The sequence below is a fragment of the Rattus rattus genome, chromosome 2, assembly GCF_011064425.1.
Source record: "Rattus rattus isolate New Zealand chromosome 2, Rrattus_CSIRO_v1, whole genome shotgun sequence".
NCBI lineage: Eukaryota > Metazoa > Chordata > Mammalia > Rodentia > Muridae > Rattus > Rattus rattus.
The window spans coordinates 212,917,882-212,934,836 of NC_046155.1; the positions used below are offsets into that span (position 1 = coordinate 212,917,882).

General features: G+C 40.5%; 1 protein-coding gene across 1 annotated transcript in view; it reads left to right on the forward strand.

Annotated features, from left to right (window-relative positions):
- Positions 1-16,549, forward strand: part of Arhgap18 (Rho GTPase activating protein 18) — a 147,041-nt gene extending 130,492 nt beyond the window's left edge. The window contains exons 13-15 of the mRNA XM_032894913.1: positions 3,581-3,705; positions 15,638-15,699; positions 16,239-16,549. Of these exons, the coding sequence (XP_032750804.1) occupies positions 3,581-3,705; positions 15,638-15,699; positions 16,239-16,330 (279 nt within the window). The 3' untranslated portion in view covers positions 16,331-16,549. The remainder of the gene's footprint in view (positions 1-3,580; positions 3,706-15,637; positions 15,700-16,238) is intronic.
- The last annotated feature ends 406 nt before the right edge of the window (positions 16,550-16,955 follow it).

The following is a 16,955-nucleotide window of genomic DNA, read 5'->3' on the forward strand; positions in this document are numbered from 1 at the left end:
CCCCAGGGCCTTAGCTCCCCACCTATTTCTGCAACGCCCATTGAAAGCTTGAATCCCAGGATTTGGGACACACCAGAATCACAGGACAGGATCACAGAAACAGCAGGAGTCCCAGAAGGTCTGACACAACCAGGTGGCTCACAGGAGGGACAGGCTGCTGTCAGAGACAGCAAGGGTAGTGAGAACTAGAGATAACCAGATGGTGAGAGGCAAGACCATAAGCAAGAGAAACCAATGCCACTTGACAACATCAGAACCCAGTTCTCCTACCACACCACGCCCTGGATACCCCAACACACCTGAAAAGCAAGATTCAGATCTAAAATCCCATTTCATGAATATGATAGAGGACTTTAAGGACACAAATAGCTCTCTTAAAGAAATACAGAACACAGGTTAAAAAAAAAGTAGAAGCCCTTAAAGAGGAAACATGAATCTCTAAAAGAAATATGGGAAAACACCATCAAACAGGTGAAGGAATTGAACAAAACCTTCCAGGATCTAAAAATGAAAATAGAAACATTAAAGAAAATACAACAGGAGACAACCCTGGACATGGAAAACATAAGAAAGAGATCTGGAGTCATAGACGAAAGCATCCCCAACAGAATACAAGAGATAGAAGAGAGAATCTCAGGAGCAGAAGATACCATAGAAGACATTTGACACACTAGTCAAAGAAATTACAAAAGACTAAAAGCTCCCATCTCAAAACAATTAAGAAATCCAGGACACAATGAAAAGACTGAACCTAAGAATAAAAGGTATAGGCGAGAGTGAAGATTCCCAACTCAAAGGGCCAGCTAACATCTTTAGAAAAATTATAGAAGAAAACTTCCTTAGCATAAAGAAAGAGATGCCCATAAACATACAAGAAGCCTACAGAATGCTAAACAGATGGGACTGGAAAAGAGATTCCTCCAGTCACATGATAATTAAAACATCAAATGTGGAGGCCCATGGCTGCAGCAGCATATGTAGAGAGGATTGCCTTATCTGGCATCAATGAGAAGGGAAGCCCTTAGTCCTGCAAAGGCTTAATGCACCAGCATGGGGTGATGCTAGGACAGTGAGTTAGGAGTGGGTGGGTGGGGGAGCACCCACATAGAGACAGGGAGTTTGTGGAGGGGAAACTGGGAAGGGGAATAACATTTGAAATTTAAATAAATAAAATAATAAAAAAATGAGGGGTTGGGATTTAGCTCAGTGGTAGGCGCTTGCCCTATGGCAAGCAAGACCCTGAGTTCGGTCCCCAGCTCAAAAAAAAAAAAAAAAAAAAAAAAAAAAAAATGCATGCTGGTATACCTTGGTATAGAAAAATGTGACTGCCATTCCATTGTTTTTGATGAAAATATTAAGTGATTTTATTTCTTTTGATTCTGTGAATCATAGTAGAGTAGGTCGTTTCCATGGAGTCTGAAGTGGTTTAACGGAGCCTTGAAACAGGAGTGGTTGATACATACCCACAGGGTTTAGGACCTACCAGAGAGGATAGATTCCCTCCTGCACCCCTCTAAACAGGAAAGTAAACCACAAGGAATCATGGGAGGAAAGTCAAGTAGCTGCTGATGACGCCACACTGTCGAGCTCTTCCTGACACTATTATCTTTCTGGTTCATTTGCACAGTACCTTTTCATTCGCTAGGGCTGGGTAAAAGGTGACTCTGGAAGGATGTTTCTTCGTTACTGCTTTCATTAAGCCAATTTAAATATAGCTGGTACTGTAAATTAACCAGAGTTTCCTAATTTTCCTCATCATCGTAAGTACGTTGTTATCCACCGACCCTGGTTTTCCATTCAGAGCCATGGCAAAGTAATAGCGAGGCTAGCGTGTGTTCATTCGAAGTGCCACTGTTTGTTTCTGTCACTGTGTGGGACAAGTGAACAGTGGGTTATGAATACAGCCCCCCCCACCCCATTCCAAGTGTCTCATTACAGTTTTCACTCTGACATTCAAGTTGTTGGTATCAGCTTAAGGAAACAGCTGTGACCAAGGCATCCCATTTATTGTTCAGAGGAGGAACGAAGCTACAGGGCAATGTCAAGGGAGAAGGTCCTGTAGTCTGAGTTGTGCTCCACCATTAATACCTGCTCAGAAAGGAACACATCACACACACACACACACACACACACACACACACACACACACACACACACACACACACCCACCACCACCACCACCACCACCACCACCACCACCACCACCGGAAAAAAAATCCATCTATTGTTGAAAATAGCTCATTTTTCCATTACATTACAGATGAAAGAAGTCTGTCTCCTCGTTAAAAGGAAAACATAATGTAGCTTGCACTAGAGGTCAGGGTCATGCCAAGGTCAGAGTATACTGAGGCAGTTGGGACAGATTACATACCCCAGGAAGGAGAAGACAAGAGCAACACTTGCATGACGGAAGGGCGTTGAGACTGCCTGTGGTCGGACCTGCTGGATGGTACCCATGTTTGCTAGGCATTCTTATGCAGTGCCTTTCTTTCTCTGCCATTCCAATATGAAATTTCTCCTGTTAGTGAGAACCAATTTTAAATGGTTTGAGGGCATATGCTTTTTTTTTTTTTTTTATTCTGCCTGGTTCTAGAAGAATACTTCCATTTAATTTCCAAAGACATTCACAGCATCTGTAATGTGTTCGTGCTTTTTGATTAAAAGCAAAAGTAACTCGAGACCATATCCATTTAATAGGCACAGGAGTAATGTATGCTAAAGGTTGTGTATCTTTCCTATCTGGCAGGTAAGTAGAAGTAACAGTTCTTAGTGGATGCTTGTAAACTTTGGCTGAATTAAGTAGGGTATGTGTAATATTTAAGGAATCCTATCTAAACATAATTTGAGCATGCTGTTCTCAAATCTGTTTGAGACATATGGTTATAAATAATAAATTAGTATTTATTTTAGCAAAAAACCATTTAGGAATTAATTAAGCCTATTATTTTGAATGCTGTAGCTGATGTTCCGGTATTGCAAACCTCAAAAATGTTCCACTGGGTATCTCTAAATCCATAAGCTGTGTCCTGCACATCCGACGGCAGAGGGCTTAGACTTGGTTCTCTTAAGTCAAAAGTATAATATGCTTAGTAACCGAGTGGGAAGCGAATACGGTGCGAATGTATCAGGAAAGTCTATTTCTTTTTCACACCCAGGGACATAAAAGGTAGAGGAACTCTTGATACTGGGCGGGAAGGTTTTGTTAATGCACACATAGGCTCAGCACCCAGTGGCTTCTTTCTGATTCAATTTCATAAATTGCTACATGAGGAAGCGCTCTCCGGTAGACAACCCTCAGAAATCAGCACTTAATACGGCAGTAATGGTTATTGCCGTCATTCTTTACGTCTTTAAAAATAATTAAGCATTACTGCACAGGCATTATAAAGTTCCCCTATCACCATTAAGAGGATATTTGAGGTTTGATGTAATTTAGCAAATTACATTATACAGTAGTTAAGGCTTTATGCAGTGGAGTTAACTGGGTAGTAGTTAAGCACACTTCCCGTACCATGTATTGTACAGAGTTCCAGGTTCCAGCTGCTGTCAGCTCAGCTCCAGTGTCATTATTGCTTTGCAGGCTGACGTTCCTCAGGGAGTGATTCGAGTGCAAGCTCCCCATCTTTCAAAAGTTTCCATGGCAATACAGCTAACTGAAGAACTAAAAGCCAGCGACGTACTTGCCAGGTTTCTGAGCCAAGAAAGGTAGAGGCCTGTTTTAATTATTTTGTGGGATAACTCACTTTTATATTTATATGTATATTCTCTCATATTCTCTCTCTCTCTCTCTCTCTCTCTCTCTCTCTCTCTCTCTCTCCTCCCCCTCTCCGTCTCCCTCCCTCCCTCTATCCCCCCTCCCTTCCTCCCTGCTATCTCCTTTCCTTCTTCTTCCAGCTCCGTGTGTGTGTGTGTGTGTGTGTGTGTGTGTGTCTGTGTGTCTGTGTGTCTGTGTGTCTGTCTTACCGTCTTACTGTATGAATAGCAGAGCACAGTTGACAATTAGATCCTTGAAATAAAACAGTCACAAGTAGATTGTGTGCAAGTTGAAGTTTTACGAAGCCTGGGTGAGTGCCCCTTCACCATTTGCCTACAATGAGCTTGGCAAAGGAAACTACTCAACGGTCTTAACAGAGCACTTGGTTGGAGGTTAATTACTGTTTGGAGGCTGTTACAAAGATTGCTAATTAGGATGCAGCCGATTAAAATGAAGACGTAACTTTCTCTATGAAATTTAATGAATAAGAAGGAAATGTTCCAATTTGAAAACTGAAAGCTCGGGTGATTGCAAAGGACACCGAGTCCCCTGAGGTCTGAAGTGAGGCGAGGAGGACAAGCTGTCCTCGTTTGGGAGGACCATGTCCTTCTTTGTCCTCCGGCAGACACTATACAGTCCTTAGAGAGCTCCTCCTCCTCACTGTATGCATTATAGTCTGTGTGGTTTCCATTCAACCTGTCTTGAACTTGAGAGGTCCTATAGCTTTTCCCCTTTAAATATCTATTTTTGGCTTACGTCACTTTTAGTGACATTCCTCCTATTTATATTATGAAATTAAAATTCTATTTAAAAAAATAGTCCATTCTCTCTTTCTACCCTGATATGGATTCTAAAGGCTGGACGCAGGTCACAAGGCGTGTGCAACAAACGCCTTTACCCACTGAGTCATCTTACCAACCAAGAATTTTTTTTTCTAGTTTTATTTTATTTTATTTTATTTTGTTGTTTTATTAACTTGAATATTTCTTATATACATTTCCAGTGTTATTCCCTTTCCCGGTTTCCGGGCAAACATCCCCCTCCCCCCTCCCCTTCCTTATGGGTGTTCCCCTCCCCACCCTCCCCCCATTGCCGCCCTCCCCCCGACAGTCTAGTTCACTGGGGGTTCAGGACCCAGGGCTTCCCCCTTCCACTGGTGCTCTTACTAGGCTATTCATTGCTACCTATGAGGTCAGAGTCCAGGGTCAGTCCATGTATAGTCTTTAGGTAGTGGCTTAGTCCCTGGAAGCTCTGGTTGTTTGGCATTGTTATTCATATGGAGTTTCAAGCCCCTTCAAGCTCTCTCAGTCCTTTCTAAGATTCCTTCAACGGGGGTCCTGTTCTCAGTTCAGTGGTTTGCTGCTGGCATTCGCCTATGTATTTGCTGTATTCTGGCTGTGTCTCTCAGGAGAGATCTACATCCGGTTCCTATTGGTCTGCACTTCTTTGCTTCATCCATCTTGTCTAATTGGGTGGCTGTATATGTATGGGCCACATGTGGGCAGGCTCTGAATGGGTGTTCCTTCAGTCTCTGTTTTAATCTTTTGCCCTCTATTCCCTGCCAAGGGTATTCTTGTTCCCCTTTAAAGAAGGAGTTAAGCATTCACATTTTGATCATCCGTCTTGAGTTTCATTTGTTCTATGCATCTAGGGTAATTCTAGCATTTGGGCTAATAGCCACTTATCAATGAGTGCATACCATGTATGTCTTTCTGTGATTGGGTTAGCTCACTCAGGATGATATTTTCCAGTTCAACCATTTTTCTTAATTTCATAAAGTCGTTGTTTTTGATAGCTGAGTAATATTCCATTGTGTAGATGTACCACATTTTCTGTATCCATTCCTCTGTTGAAGGGCATCTGGGTTCTTTCCAGCTTCTGGCTATTATAAATAAGGCTGCGATGAAACATAGTGGAGCACGTGTCTTTTTTATATGTTGGGGCATCTTTTTTGGGTATATGCCCAAGAGAGGTATAGCTGGATCCTCAGGCAGTTCAATGTCCAATTTTCTGAGGAACCTCCAGACTGATTTTCAGAATGGTTGTACCAGTCTGCAACCCCACCAACAATGGAGGAGTGTTCCTCTTTCTCCATCCTCGCTAGCATTTGCTGTCACCTGAGTTTTTTGATCTTAGCCATTCTCACTGGTGTGAGGTGAAATCTCAGGTTGTTTTGATTTGCATTTCCTGATGACTAAAGATGTTGAACATTTCTTTTAGGTGTTTCTCAGCCATTCGGCATTCCTCAGCTGTGAATTCTTTGTTTAGCTCTGAACCCCATTTTTTAATAGGGTTATTTGTCTCCCTCTTGGTCTAACTTTTTGAGTTCTTTGTATATTTTGGATATAAGGCCTCTATCTGTTGTAGGATTGGTAACCAACCAAGAATTTTAACCTAAAGTTCTTGAATGAAATCCAGAGTGTTAGCATTTCAGTATAAGTACTAATGCTCTTAGTCTTTCATTGAGGCTTATGTGCTTCTAGCAATGGGGAGCTTCAGTCAGGTTGTGTGCTGATGTCTCTTCAGAGTCAGTATAGCACCTTATGTTAATGTTTGTACTCTGACACTGCCAGGTGTTAAAAGATAACCTTAAGACAACCACCCTATTACATAAGGTGGGAGAATGGATGGATCTCCATAGCTCATAGATGTCCTGAAGTGGCATGGAGACTTCCGGACAGTCACTAAGCCCTCTGCAGACCAGTGTCAACTTGCTTGCAGTCCCTGTCTGCAGCAAATACCATCATTCCTTCAGTTTCACTGATAGGATCTTAGGCAGGGAACATGCTTCTCCAAGATCACACATGGACCTAGATTTTGCCCGCAGAGGTAGCCTCTCAACTCATCGCACAGCAGCCTCTGGGAGTCACACTGGCATTGAAGCCCTGAGTTAAATCCCTCAGAATTAGGGGCTGGGTGCATTTGGAAATTCTCAGATTGATCTTTAATTCCTGGAGTGACTCTGCTACAATAAAGCCAACTAGCTCCCTCTCTCATCCCCACCTTTGACCTTTCTTTCCTCCGTGGGCTTGTTCCCTTTCCTCCCAGCATGTGTTTCTGGAGATCCAGGTGACTTGCGACAGGAGCCTCCTACAAGCTCCAAGGATTTCTGCTCATCTTTCCTATTTAGATGTTCCAATTGTAAATCCTTATGAAGTTGTGCAATGTGTTCAACTGTGACTTTAATAACTATGACTGCCATACTGTACAACCAGAATAGTATATTGTATAGTTTGATATTCAAATGCGTGCTGTGATGGCTTGTATATGTTCAGTCCAGGGAGCCCACTATTAGAAGGTGTGATCCTGTTAGAATAGGTGTATCACTGTGAGTGTGGGCTTTAAGACCCTGATCCTAATTGCCTAGAAGCCAGGATTCTGATAGCAGCCTTCAGATGTAGAACTCTTAGCTCCTCCTACACCATTCCTACCTGGATGCTGCCATGTTGTTCCTGCCTTGATTTAATGGACTGAACCTCTGAACCTTTGAGCCAACTCCAATGAAATGTTGTCCTTATAAAAGTTGCATTGGTCATGGTGTCTGTTCACAATAGTAAAACCCTAACTAAGACACATGCTATTCTGGCTTCAACTTGGGGCTGGTGTTTTAAATGATGATATTGTAATGTGTTTTGTGTGCGTTTATTATGTACATCAGTACACAGTTCTTGAACTGGTTTTCTCCTCCTGCCATGTTGGTTATGGGTCATTGGGTTTGACAGTAGGAACTTTTCCTGCTGAGCATCTCCCACGTCCTAGCTTAAAGTCTTCATTTCTCATTTGGAAGAGCAGGGCAGACTAGAACTTCCTTATATTCTCATGGGAAATGAGTAGGAAAGAGACCACTACATCCTATTGATGGCTATGTGGGACACAGCGAGGGCAATGCTCAGTAAGCGTCTGCACTGTGCTTGCCCTCTAATCTGTACTTTTTCCCATTTATATCCCACTTATTGTTTGGAACATTCTGGAACCTAGCTAACTTTCCTTCACCATTCCCTTTCTTACTACCTCAACCCAAGTCAATGAGCATTCATCAAACCAAAAACTATAAAAAATTGGCCATTTGCTCATCAGTCTTTGGTGAAATATTGATGCTTCTCATTTTTTAGTGAATTTGTTGGTCTTATACGAAAGCTATCTTGTGCCAGAAAATTTGTTTAAGCATTTTGGAAAATGAAAGAACTATGTAGACACTTGAGACTTGTCTCTGAAAGCAATATTGGAATAGGGTCTTAAAAATCAAGGCTTTTATAATATTCCTTTGGAGTATTCCATCCACAGAAACTCTTGATTGGAATCAGAGTGTGACTTGGTTGGCAGTAGGTAAAAACTAAAGTGTGAGCGGGTGCATGGCCCAGGGCAGACAGAGATGCAGGGCATGGTCCTGGATAGAGAAGGTGGGATAACCCTAGAACCACAAACTCCTTAGAAAAGCTGTGCTTGATGACCCCCTGGAATGGGTGAGCCAGTTCCCGTAACTGTGCTGGGCCCTGAACTCAGGTCCTCTCCAAAGAGCAGTATATGCTCTTAACTACTGAGCCAGCTATCTATCCTGGAAAGGACAAATACATAAATAAATTAATTAAATGTCATGTAACACAAATACTTCTTCTTTAAAAAATATATAAATATCACTCTGCTGTTAGATTTGGAGTTGCTAGGTTACTTAAATGTAGTTTTTGCTCATCAAAGAAAACCTATTTCTTCCCTCCTTTTTTTCTAGTCATTCTTTTTTTTTAATTGAATCATTTTTTATTTACATTTCAAATGTTTTTCCCTTTCCTGGTTTCCTGTCTATAAGCCCCCTATCCCATCCCTGCAACCCCTTCATCTATGAGGCTGTTCCCCCGTCCCAACAACCCCCCACTTTTTCTAACTCCCCGCCATGACTTTCCCCTACACTGGGGGGGTCCAGCCTTGGCAGGAACAAGGGCTTCTCCTCCCACTGGTGCCCAACAAGGTCATCCTCTGCTACATATGCAGCTGGAGCCATGGCTCTATACATGTGTACTCTGTGGGTAGTGGGTTAGTCCCTGGGATCTCTGGTTGGTTGGTATTGTTGTTCTTACATTGTTGCAATCCCCTTCAGCTCCTTCAATCTTTCCTCTATTTCCTCCAATGGGGAGTTTCTCAGCTTAATGGTTTGCTGCTAGCATTCACCTCTGGATTTGTCATGCTCTAGCTGAGCCTCTTAGGAGAGTGTCAGCATGCACTTCTTGGCATCAGCAATATTGTCTAGTTTTGGTGGCTGTATATATTTGGATCCCCAGGAGTGGGGCAGGCTCTGAATGGTCATTCCTTCAGTCTCTGCTCCAAACTTTGTCTCCATATCTTCTCCTATGAGTATTTCCCCCCTTTAAGAAGGACCAATGCATCTACATTTTGGTCATCCTTCTTGAGCTTCATGTGGTCTGTAGATTGTATCTTGGGTAATTTGAGCTTTTGGGTAAATAATCCACTTATCACTGAGTGCATATGTGTTTTTCTGTGATTGGGCTACCTCACTCAGGATGACATTTTCTAGTTCCATCCATTGGCCTATGAGTTTGATGAACTCATTGTTTTTGATAGCTGAGTAGCATTCCATTGTGTAGATGTACCACATTTTCTGTATCCATTCCTCTGTTGAAGGGCATCTGGGTTCTTTCCAGCTTCCGGCTATTATAAATAAGGCTGCTATGAACATAGTGGAGCATGTGTCCTCGTTATAAGTTGGAGCATCTTTTAGGTTTATGTCTACAAGTGGTATAGCTGGGTCCTCAGGTAGCACTAAGCCCAATTTTCTGAGGAACCGCCAGACTGATTTATACAGTGGTTGTACCAGCTTGCAATCCCACCAACAGTGGAGGAGTGTTCCTCTTTCTCCACGTTCTTGCCAGCATCTGTTGCCACCTGAGTTTTTGATCTTAGTCATTCTGATTGGTGTGAGGTGGATCTCAGGGTTGTTTTGATTTGCATTTCCCTGATGGCTAAGGATATGGAATATTTCTTTAGGTACTTCTCAGCCATTCGATATTCCTTAGCTGAGAATTTTGTTTAGCTCTGTACCACACTTTTTAAATAGCGTTATTTGACTCTCTGGAGTCTAACTTCTTGAGTTCTTTGTGCATATTGGATTTTAGCCCTCTATCAGATGTAGCCCTCTATTGGATGGGTAAAGATCATTTCTCAATTGTTGATTGCCATTCTGTCCTAATGGCAGTGTCCTTTGACTTACAGAAGCTTTGAAATTTTATGAGGTGCCATTAATCAATTCTTGATCTTGAAGCATAAGCCATTGATGTTCTGTTCGGGAAATTTCACCAGGGCTGATGTCATGAGTGTTTGAGGCTCTTCCTCACTTTGTCTACTATTACTTTGAGTATATCTGATTTTATTTGGAGGTCCTTATCCACTTGGACCTGAGCTTTGTACAGGGGCAATAAGAATATATCGATTTGCATTGTTCTACATGCTGACCTCCAGTTGAACCAGCACCATTTGTTGAAAATGCTCTTTTTTTTTTCCACTAGATGGATTTAACTTCTTTGTCAAAGATAAGTGACCATAGTTGTATGGGTTCATTTCTTTGATCTTCAATTCTATGCCATTGATCTACCTTCCTCTATACCAATACCATAGAGTTTCTATCACTAGTGCTCTGTAGTATACCTTGAGGTCAGAGATGGTGATTCCCTCAGAAGTTCTTATATTGTTGAGGATAGTTTTCACTATCGTGGGTTTTTTGTTATTCCAAATGAATTTGCAAATTGCTTATTCTAACTCTATGAAGAATTAAGGTGGAATTTTGATGGGGATTGCATTGAATCTGTAGATTGCTTTTGGCAAAATGACCATTTATACAACATTAATCCTGCGAAGCCATGAGCATGGGAGGTCTTACCATCTTCTGAGATCTTCTTCAATTTCTTTTTTCAGAAACTTGAAGTTCTTGTCATATAGATCTATCACTTGCTTGGTTAGAGTCACAGCAAGATTTTTTTATGTCATTTGTGACTCTTGTGAAGGGTGTCATTTCCCTAATTTCTTTCTCAGCCTGTTTATCCTTTGAGTAGAGGAAGGCTACTGATTTGTTTGAGTTAATTTTATACCCAGGCACTTTGCTGAAGTTGTTCATCAGGCTTAGTAGTTATGTGGTGGAACTTTTGGGGTCACTTACGTATACTATCATATCATCTGCAAATACTGATATTTTGACTTCTTCCTTTCCAATTTGTATCCCGTTGACCTCCTTTTGTTGTCTGATTGCTCTGGCGAGGACTTAGAGTGCTATATTGAATAAGTAGGGAGAGAGTAGACAGCCTTGTCTAGTGCCTGATTTTAGTGGGATTGCTCAAGTTTCTCTCTATTTAGTTTGATGTTGGCTACTGGTTTGCTGTATATTGCTTTTATTATGTTGAGGAATGACATTGAATTCCTGATCTTTTCAAGACTTTTAATATGAAGGGGTGTTGAATTTTGTCAAATGCTTTCTCAGCATCTAATCAGATGATCATGTTTTTTTTCCTTTGAGTTTGTTTACATAGTGGATTACGTTGATGGGTTGTCCGTATATTGGACCATTCCTGTATTCCTGGATGAAGCTACTTGATCACGATGGATGATCATTTTGATGTGTTCTTGGACTTGGTTTGTGAGAATTTTATTCAGTAATTTTGTGTCAATATTCATAAGGAAAATTGGTCTGAACTTCTCTTTCTTTATTGGGTCTTTGTTTTACGTATAAGCATAATTGTGGCTTCATAGAAGGAATTGTATACTTTCTCTGTGCCCTCTGGTAAGTCTGGCTAAGGGTTTATCTATGTTGTTGATTTTCTCAAATAACCAGTTTCTGGTTTTGTTGATTCTTTGAATAGTTCTTTTTGTTTCTACCTGGTTGATTTCTGCCGTGAGTTTGATTGTTTCCTGCTGTCTACTGCTATTGGAGTATTTGCTTCTTTTTCCTCTAGAGCCTTTAGGTGTGCTGTCAAGCTGCTAATGTATGTTCTCTTCATGTTCTTTGTGGAGGCACTCAGAGGTATGAGTTTTCCTCTTAGCACTGCTTTCATTGTGTCCCATAAGTTTTGATATGTTATGCCTTCATTGTCATTAAATACTAAAAAGTCTTTAATTTCTTCATTTATTTCTTCTTTGACCCAGTTATCATTGAGTAGAGCGTGGTTCAACTTCGATATATACGTGTGTTTTCTGCCATTTTTATTGTATTGGAGCCCAGCCTTAGTCTGGTTATCTGATGGGATTACTTCAATCTTCTTGTATCTGTTGAGGCCTGCTTTGTGACCAATTATATGGTCAATTTTAGAGAAGGTATCATGAGGTGCTGAGAAGAATATATATTCTTTTGTTTTAGAATGAAATGTTCTATCGATATGTTAAATCCATTTGGTTCATAACTTCTGTTAGTTTCACCATGTCTCTGTTTAGTTTCTGTTTCCATGATCTGTCCATGAGAGTGTTGTAATCTCCCACTATTGTTGTGTGACATTCAATGTGTCCTTTGAACTTTAATAAAGTTTCTTTTATGAATGTAGGTGCCCTTGCATTTGGAGCATAGCTATTGAGGATTGAGAGTTCATCTTGGTGGATTATTTCTTTGATGAAAATGAAGTGTCCTTCCTTATTAATTTTGACAACTTTTGGTTGAAAGTCAATTTTATTCCATATTAGGATGGCTACTCCAGCTTTTTTCTTGGGACCATTCGCTTGGAAAATTGTTTTTCCAGCCTTTTACTCTGAGGTTTTGTCTGTCTTTGTAACTGATGTGTGTTTCCTGTATGCAGCAAAATGCTGGGTCCTCTGTACATATCCAGTCTGTTAGTCTATGTCTTTTTATTGGGGAATTGAGTCCAGTGTTGTTAAGAGATATTAAGGAATGGTGATTGTTGTCTCCTGTTATTTTTGCTATTTGAGGTGGATTATGTTTGTGTGCCTCTCTTCTTTTGGGTTTGTTGCAAGGAGCGTACTTTCTTGCTTTTACTAGGATGTGGTTTCCTCCTCCTGTTGGAGTTTTTCACCTATTATCCTTTATAGGGCTGGATTTATGGAAAGATATTGTGTAAATTTGGTTTTGTCATGGAATATCTTGGTTTCTCCATCTATGTTAATTGAGAGTCTTGCTCAATTAACTGGGCTGATATTTGTGTTTTCTTAGGGTCTGTCTGACATCTGCCAGGGATTTTCTGGCTTCCATAGTCGCTAGTGAGAAGTCTGGTATAATTCTTATAGGTCTGCCTTTATATGTTACTTGACCTTTCTCCCTTACTCCTTTTAATATTCTTTCTTTGTCTTGTGCCTTTGGTGTTTTGACTATTATGTGATGGGAGAAATTTCTTTTCTTGTTTAATCTATTTGGAGTTCTGTAGGCTTCTTGTATGTTTATGGGCATCTCTTTCTTTAGGTTAGGAAGTTTTCTTCTATAATTTTGTTGAAGATATTTACTGGTCCTTTTTAAGTTGGGAGTCTTCATTTTCTTCTATACCTATTACCCTTAGGTTTGATCTTCTCATTGTGTCCTGGATTTCCTGGATGGTTTGGTTCAGGAGCTTTTTGCATTTTACATTTTCTTTGACCACTGTGTCAATGTTTCCTATGGTATTTTCTGCCCCTGAGATTCTCTCTTCTAATTTATTCTGTTGGTGATGCTTGCATCTAGGACTCCTGATCTGTTTCCTAGGTTTTCTATCTCCACGGTTGTCTCCCTTCGTGATTTTTTTTATTGCTTCTATTTCCATTTTTATGGTTTTGTTCAATTCCTTCACCTGTTTGGTTGTGTTTTCCTGTAATTCTTTAAGTGATTTTTGTGTTTCCTCTTTAAGGGATTCTACTTGTTTAACTGTGTTGTCCTGTATTTCTTTAAGGAGCTATTTATGCCCTTCTTAAAGTCTTCTAACATCATCATGACATGTGATTTTAAATTCAAATTGTGCTTTTCTGGTGTATTGGAATATCCAGTACTTGCTGTAGTAGGAGAATTGGGCTCTGATGATGCCAAGTAGTCTTGGTTTTTGTTGCTTAGTTTCCGGCATTCGCTTCTGGACATCACTTTGTCCCTGGTGTCTCTGACAGTGGCTTGACCCTGCTGTACCCATTTTCTTACAGCCAGATCTGGATACAGAGAGGGGTAGGACTTCTTAGCTCTTGGTGTAGGCAGAAACCAGAAGGGTCCTGTCTCAGATTTCTCCTGGGTTTGTGTGTCCTGAGGTCTCCAGATTGGTCACTCGGAGCAAAAGAATTGGTCTTACCTCTGCTCTCAGGTGTGTCACTGATAATGGCTACTGGCTTTCTGCTCTAGATGCAGGTAGAAACTGGAAGGGTCCTGCCCCTGACTGCTCGTAGGTTCCTGAATCCAGAGGGCACTAGTCAAGGCAGGTTCCTCTTGGGCCAGGAATTTGAGCATAAGTGGAGGTCTCCTCTGAGCTCTCAGACTTGTCTGCACTTCGCTCTCTCCACCTCAGGGTTTGGGTACAGAGAGTTTTTGGACCTGTTCAGCTCTGGGCGCAGCCCCACCTCCACCTCTTTTTGAATCGTGTATATCTGCCCTGAATAATTACTCATTTGGAAGAGTGAAAAAGAAAAATTGAGTTTATGGTATTGTAGACAAAGTAGACACAAACTTGCTTATTTTCCTCCTGCTTACATGATATATTTCCTCTAGTCTTGAAAAAATTATATACATGCATGTTTTGAGTGTGTGTGTATGTTGTGTGTGCACCGTGTCTATGAAGCACCCACAGAAGGTGTTTGATTCCATGGGAATGAAGTTATAACTAGTTCTAATCCACCTTGTGGGTGCTGGGAATCGAACCCTAGTTCTTTGCAAGGATAATCAATGTTCTTAACGGCTGAGCTGTCTCTTTAGCCTCTCTCTTCTGGACCTTTTATCAGCAACCCACAACTTCCCTGTTCACCTAACCCACATACCACAGAGGACTTCAAAATCAAATTCAGGAGCTTCAAACAAATACAAAGTTTGGCTCTAAAGTTTTATCGTGTTTTAAAGCAATTCTTTTATAGAATTACTTAGAACAATCACTGAATTGGAGGATTTTTTTTTTTCTTTTTTTCGGAGCTGGGGACCGAACCCAGGGCCTTGCGCTTGCTAGGCAAGCGCTCTACCACTGAGCTAAATCCCCAACCCAAATTGGAGGATTTTTGTTTATGCGTGCACTTAATATTTTATAAATGTTTACGTTTGTAACCAATTATGTAAAACCAAAAGCTATACACAGTTATGGAGTAGCCAGAGGTTCCCATTTGTTGACGTATTATGTAAAGTCAAACATGGCAGAATGTACTTATGGGCTTAAGCTACAGCAGCTTTTTATGGTAGGTGGAAAAGTCTATTCCTTGAAGAATGCAGATTTGTAAGCAGCACACTGAGTAGAGTCAAGTCCCAAGTGCTTACTTCTGCACTGTATGGATGGGCACACCTCCAAATCTGAATGGCCACCCTATGGGACAGGTCTCCATTGCTTGTGGTCATCTTGTTCACCACTATTGTCCTCTAACACAGTCCCATGATGAAAAGTAAGCACAGTGAGAAAACTGAGTCAGAGCCTGGCCTATACAAGAACAGATAATCATATTAATAATTGTGCTATACCAGTGCTGTATGAACTTGGGTTTTTGGTGCTTACAAATTTAGATATTGATCTATCCTTTTCCCTTAAGATACCTTATTCTGTTTATTTCATTTCCAAGCGTAACACTTTTATTACCTATTGGGCACATTTAACAGAGGGGGAAAAATATAAAAGTATAAAACTGCAGTATGTCTGAGTTATGAATTTTCTATGCTGGCTAGAATTCCCCACCTGTTAAATGGATTTAGCTGCAAGCTGTTTGACGATGCACCTAATCGGTTTGTTTTGTCCCTGATAGTGGGGTTGCCCAGACACTCAAGAAAGGAGAAGTTTTCCTGTATGAGATTGGAGGAAATATTGGTAAGCACAGATTCATTCTATATGGTGATGTTGCCAATGGTTGACATTTATATCTGTGGAAGAAAAACGTTGCTGTATTCTAAAGCAACTGTAGGAAGCTGCAGCCAGCTGCTGGTTGGTATGGGTTTGTTGAGAGGACTGGACTGGCTATTTTTCCTGGAGCCTCTTTTTGAGGTTGAGTCATTCGACCTCAACCTTTGCACATTTGACTGTTCCTTTCACTGTGAGATCTTGGGAATTAGTGTGATTTCTTGGCTCACTTAAAATGACCGCTATGTTTAATAACAGTGGGAATGGTTTTAATGAAGCATTTAAAGTCCATCACACAAAGCTTTTTCCGTACCTTAATTTAATTTGATTCTGACATTTAGAGAATGACTAGACTACTCAATTGACTTTTTCAATGTCTGGGCTAGTCCTTTGAATGTTGTCATGAGAAACCAGGGCGAGCAAGTGATAAAGACTTTGAAATCTAAACTCTTAAGCCATTGGTTGTGCCCACTAAGTTAATTGATATCACATCTCCATCTCGTTCACAGGGGAACGTTGCCTTGATGACGATACATACATGAAGGACTTGTACCATCTGAACCCAAATGCTGAATGGGTCATCAAATCAAAGCCAGTGTAGATGACTACCCCGAGGCCATGTCATCATTCTTGCTGGATCAAGAGTGTAAATAAAAGCAACAGGTTTCTTAACTATTCAGCCGTACTCAATTATTACAGAGTGACACCCTCAAGCCTTAAAATTATAGATTTTTTTGTGGCTTCCACAGTTGTTAATTATTATTATTATTTTAGAAAATGAGTATTTTTGGAGCATAATTAAATGACTTTTTCTAAACAATCTTCTCCTGGAATTATTGTTTTTGCAGGGGCATGTTCATGAGTCTACTTTTGTCTGTTTAAATTATTTTAATTAACAGTCTATTTTCAATGTAATTAAGTCCCATTTACTACTACTCTTTATTGGTTCTATGTTCCTGTGTAGTTTTTAAATTCAGAAGGCATTTGAGAGGTTTCTTCCCCTGTACACACCTTCCCCCTTACATAAATATCTATTCTTTAGGGCTTTCAAAACACATTTTAGTCTATTTTTATTATGAGTATATTCATTTTCCGGTTAACAAAATTTCTTATTGACAATTTAATGCAAACAATGAATAATTCTGAAGAAAAAAATATGTGCTTGAAACATTTAGGGCTCTTCAGAAACAACAAAATTACAAGAGTCATGATAGTGATGTAAAGAA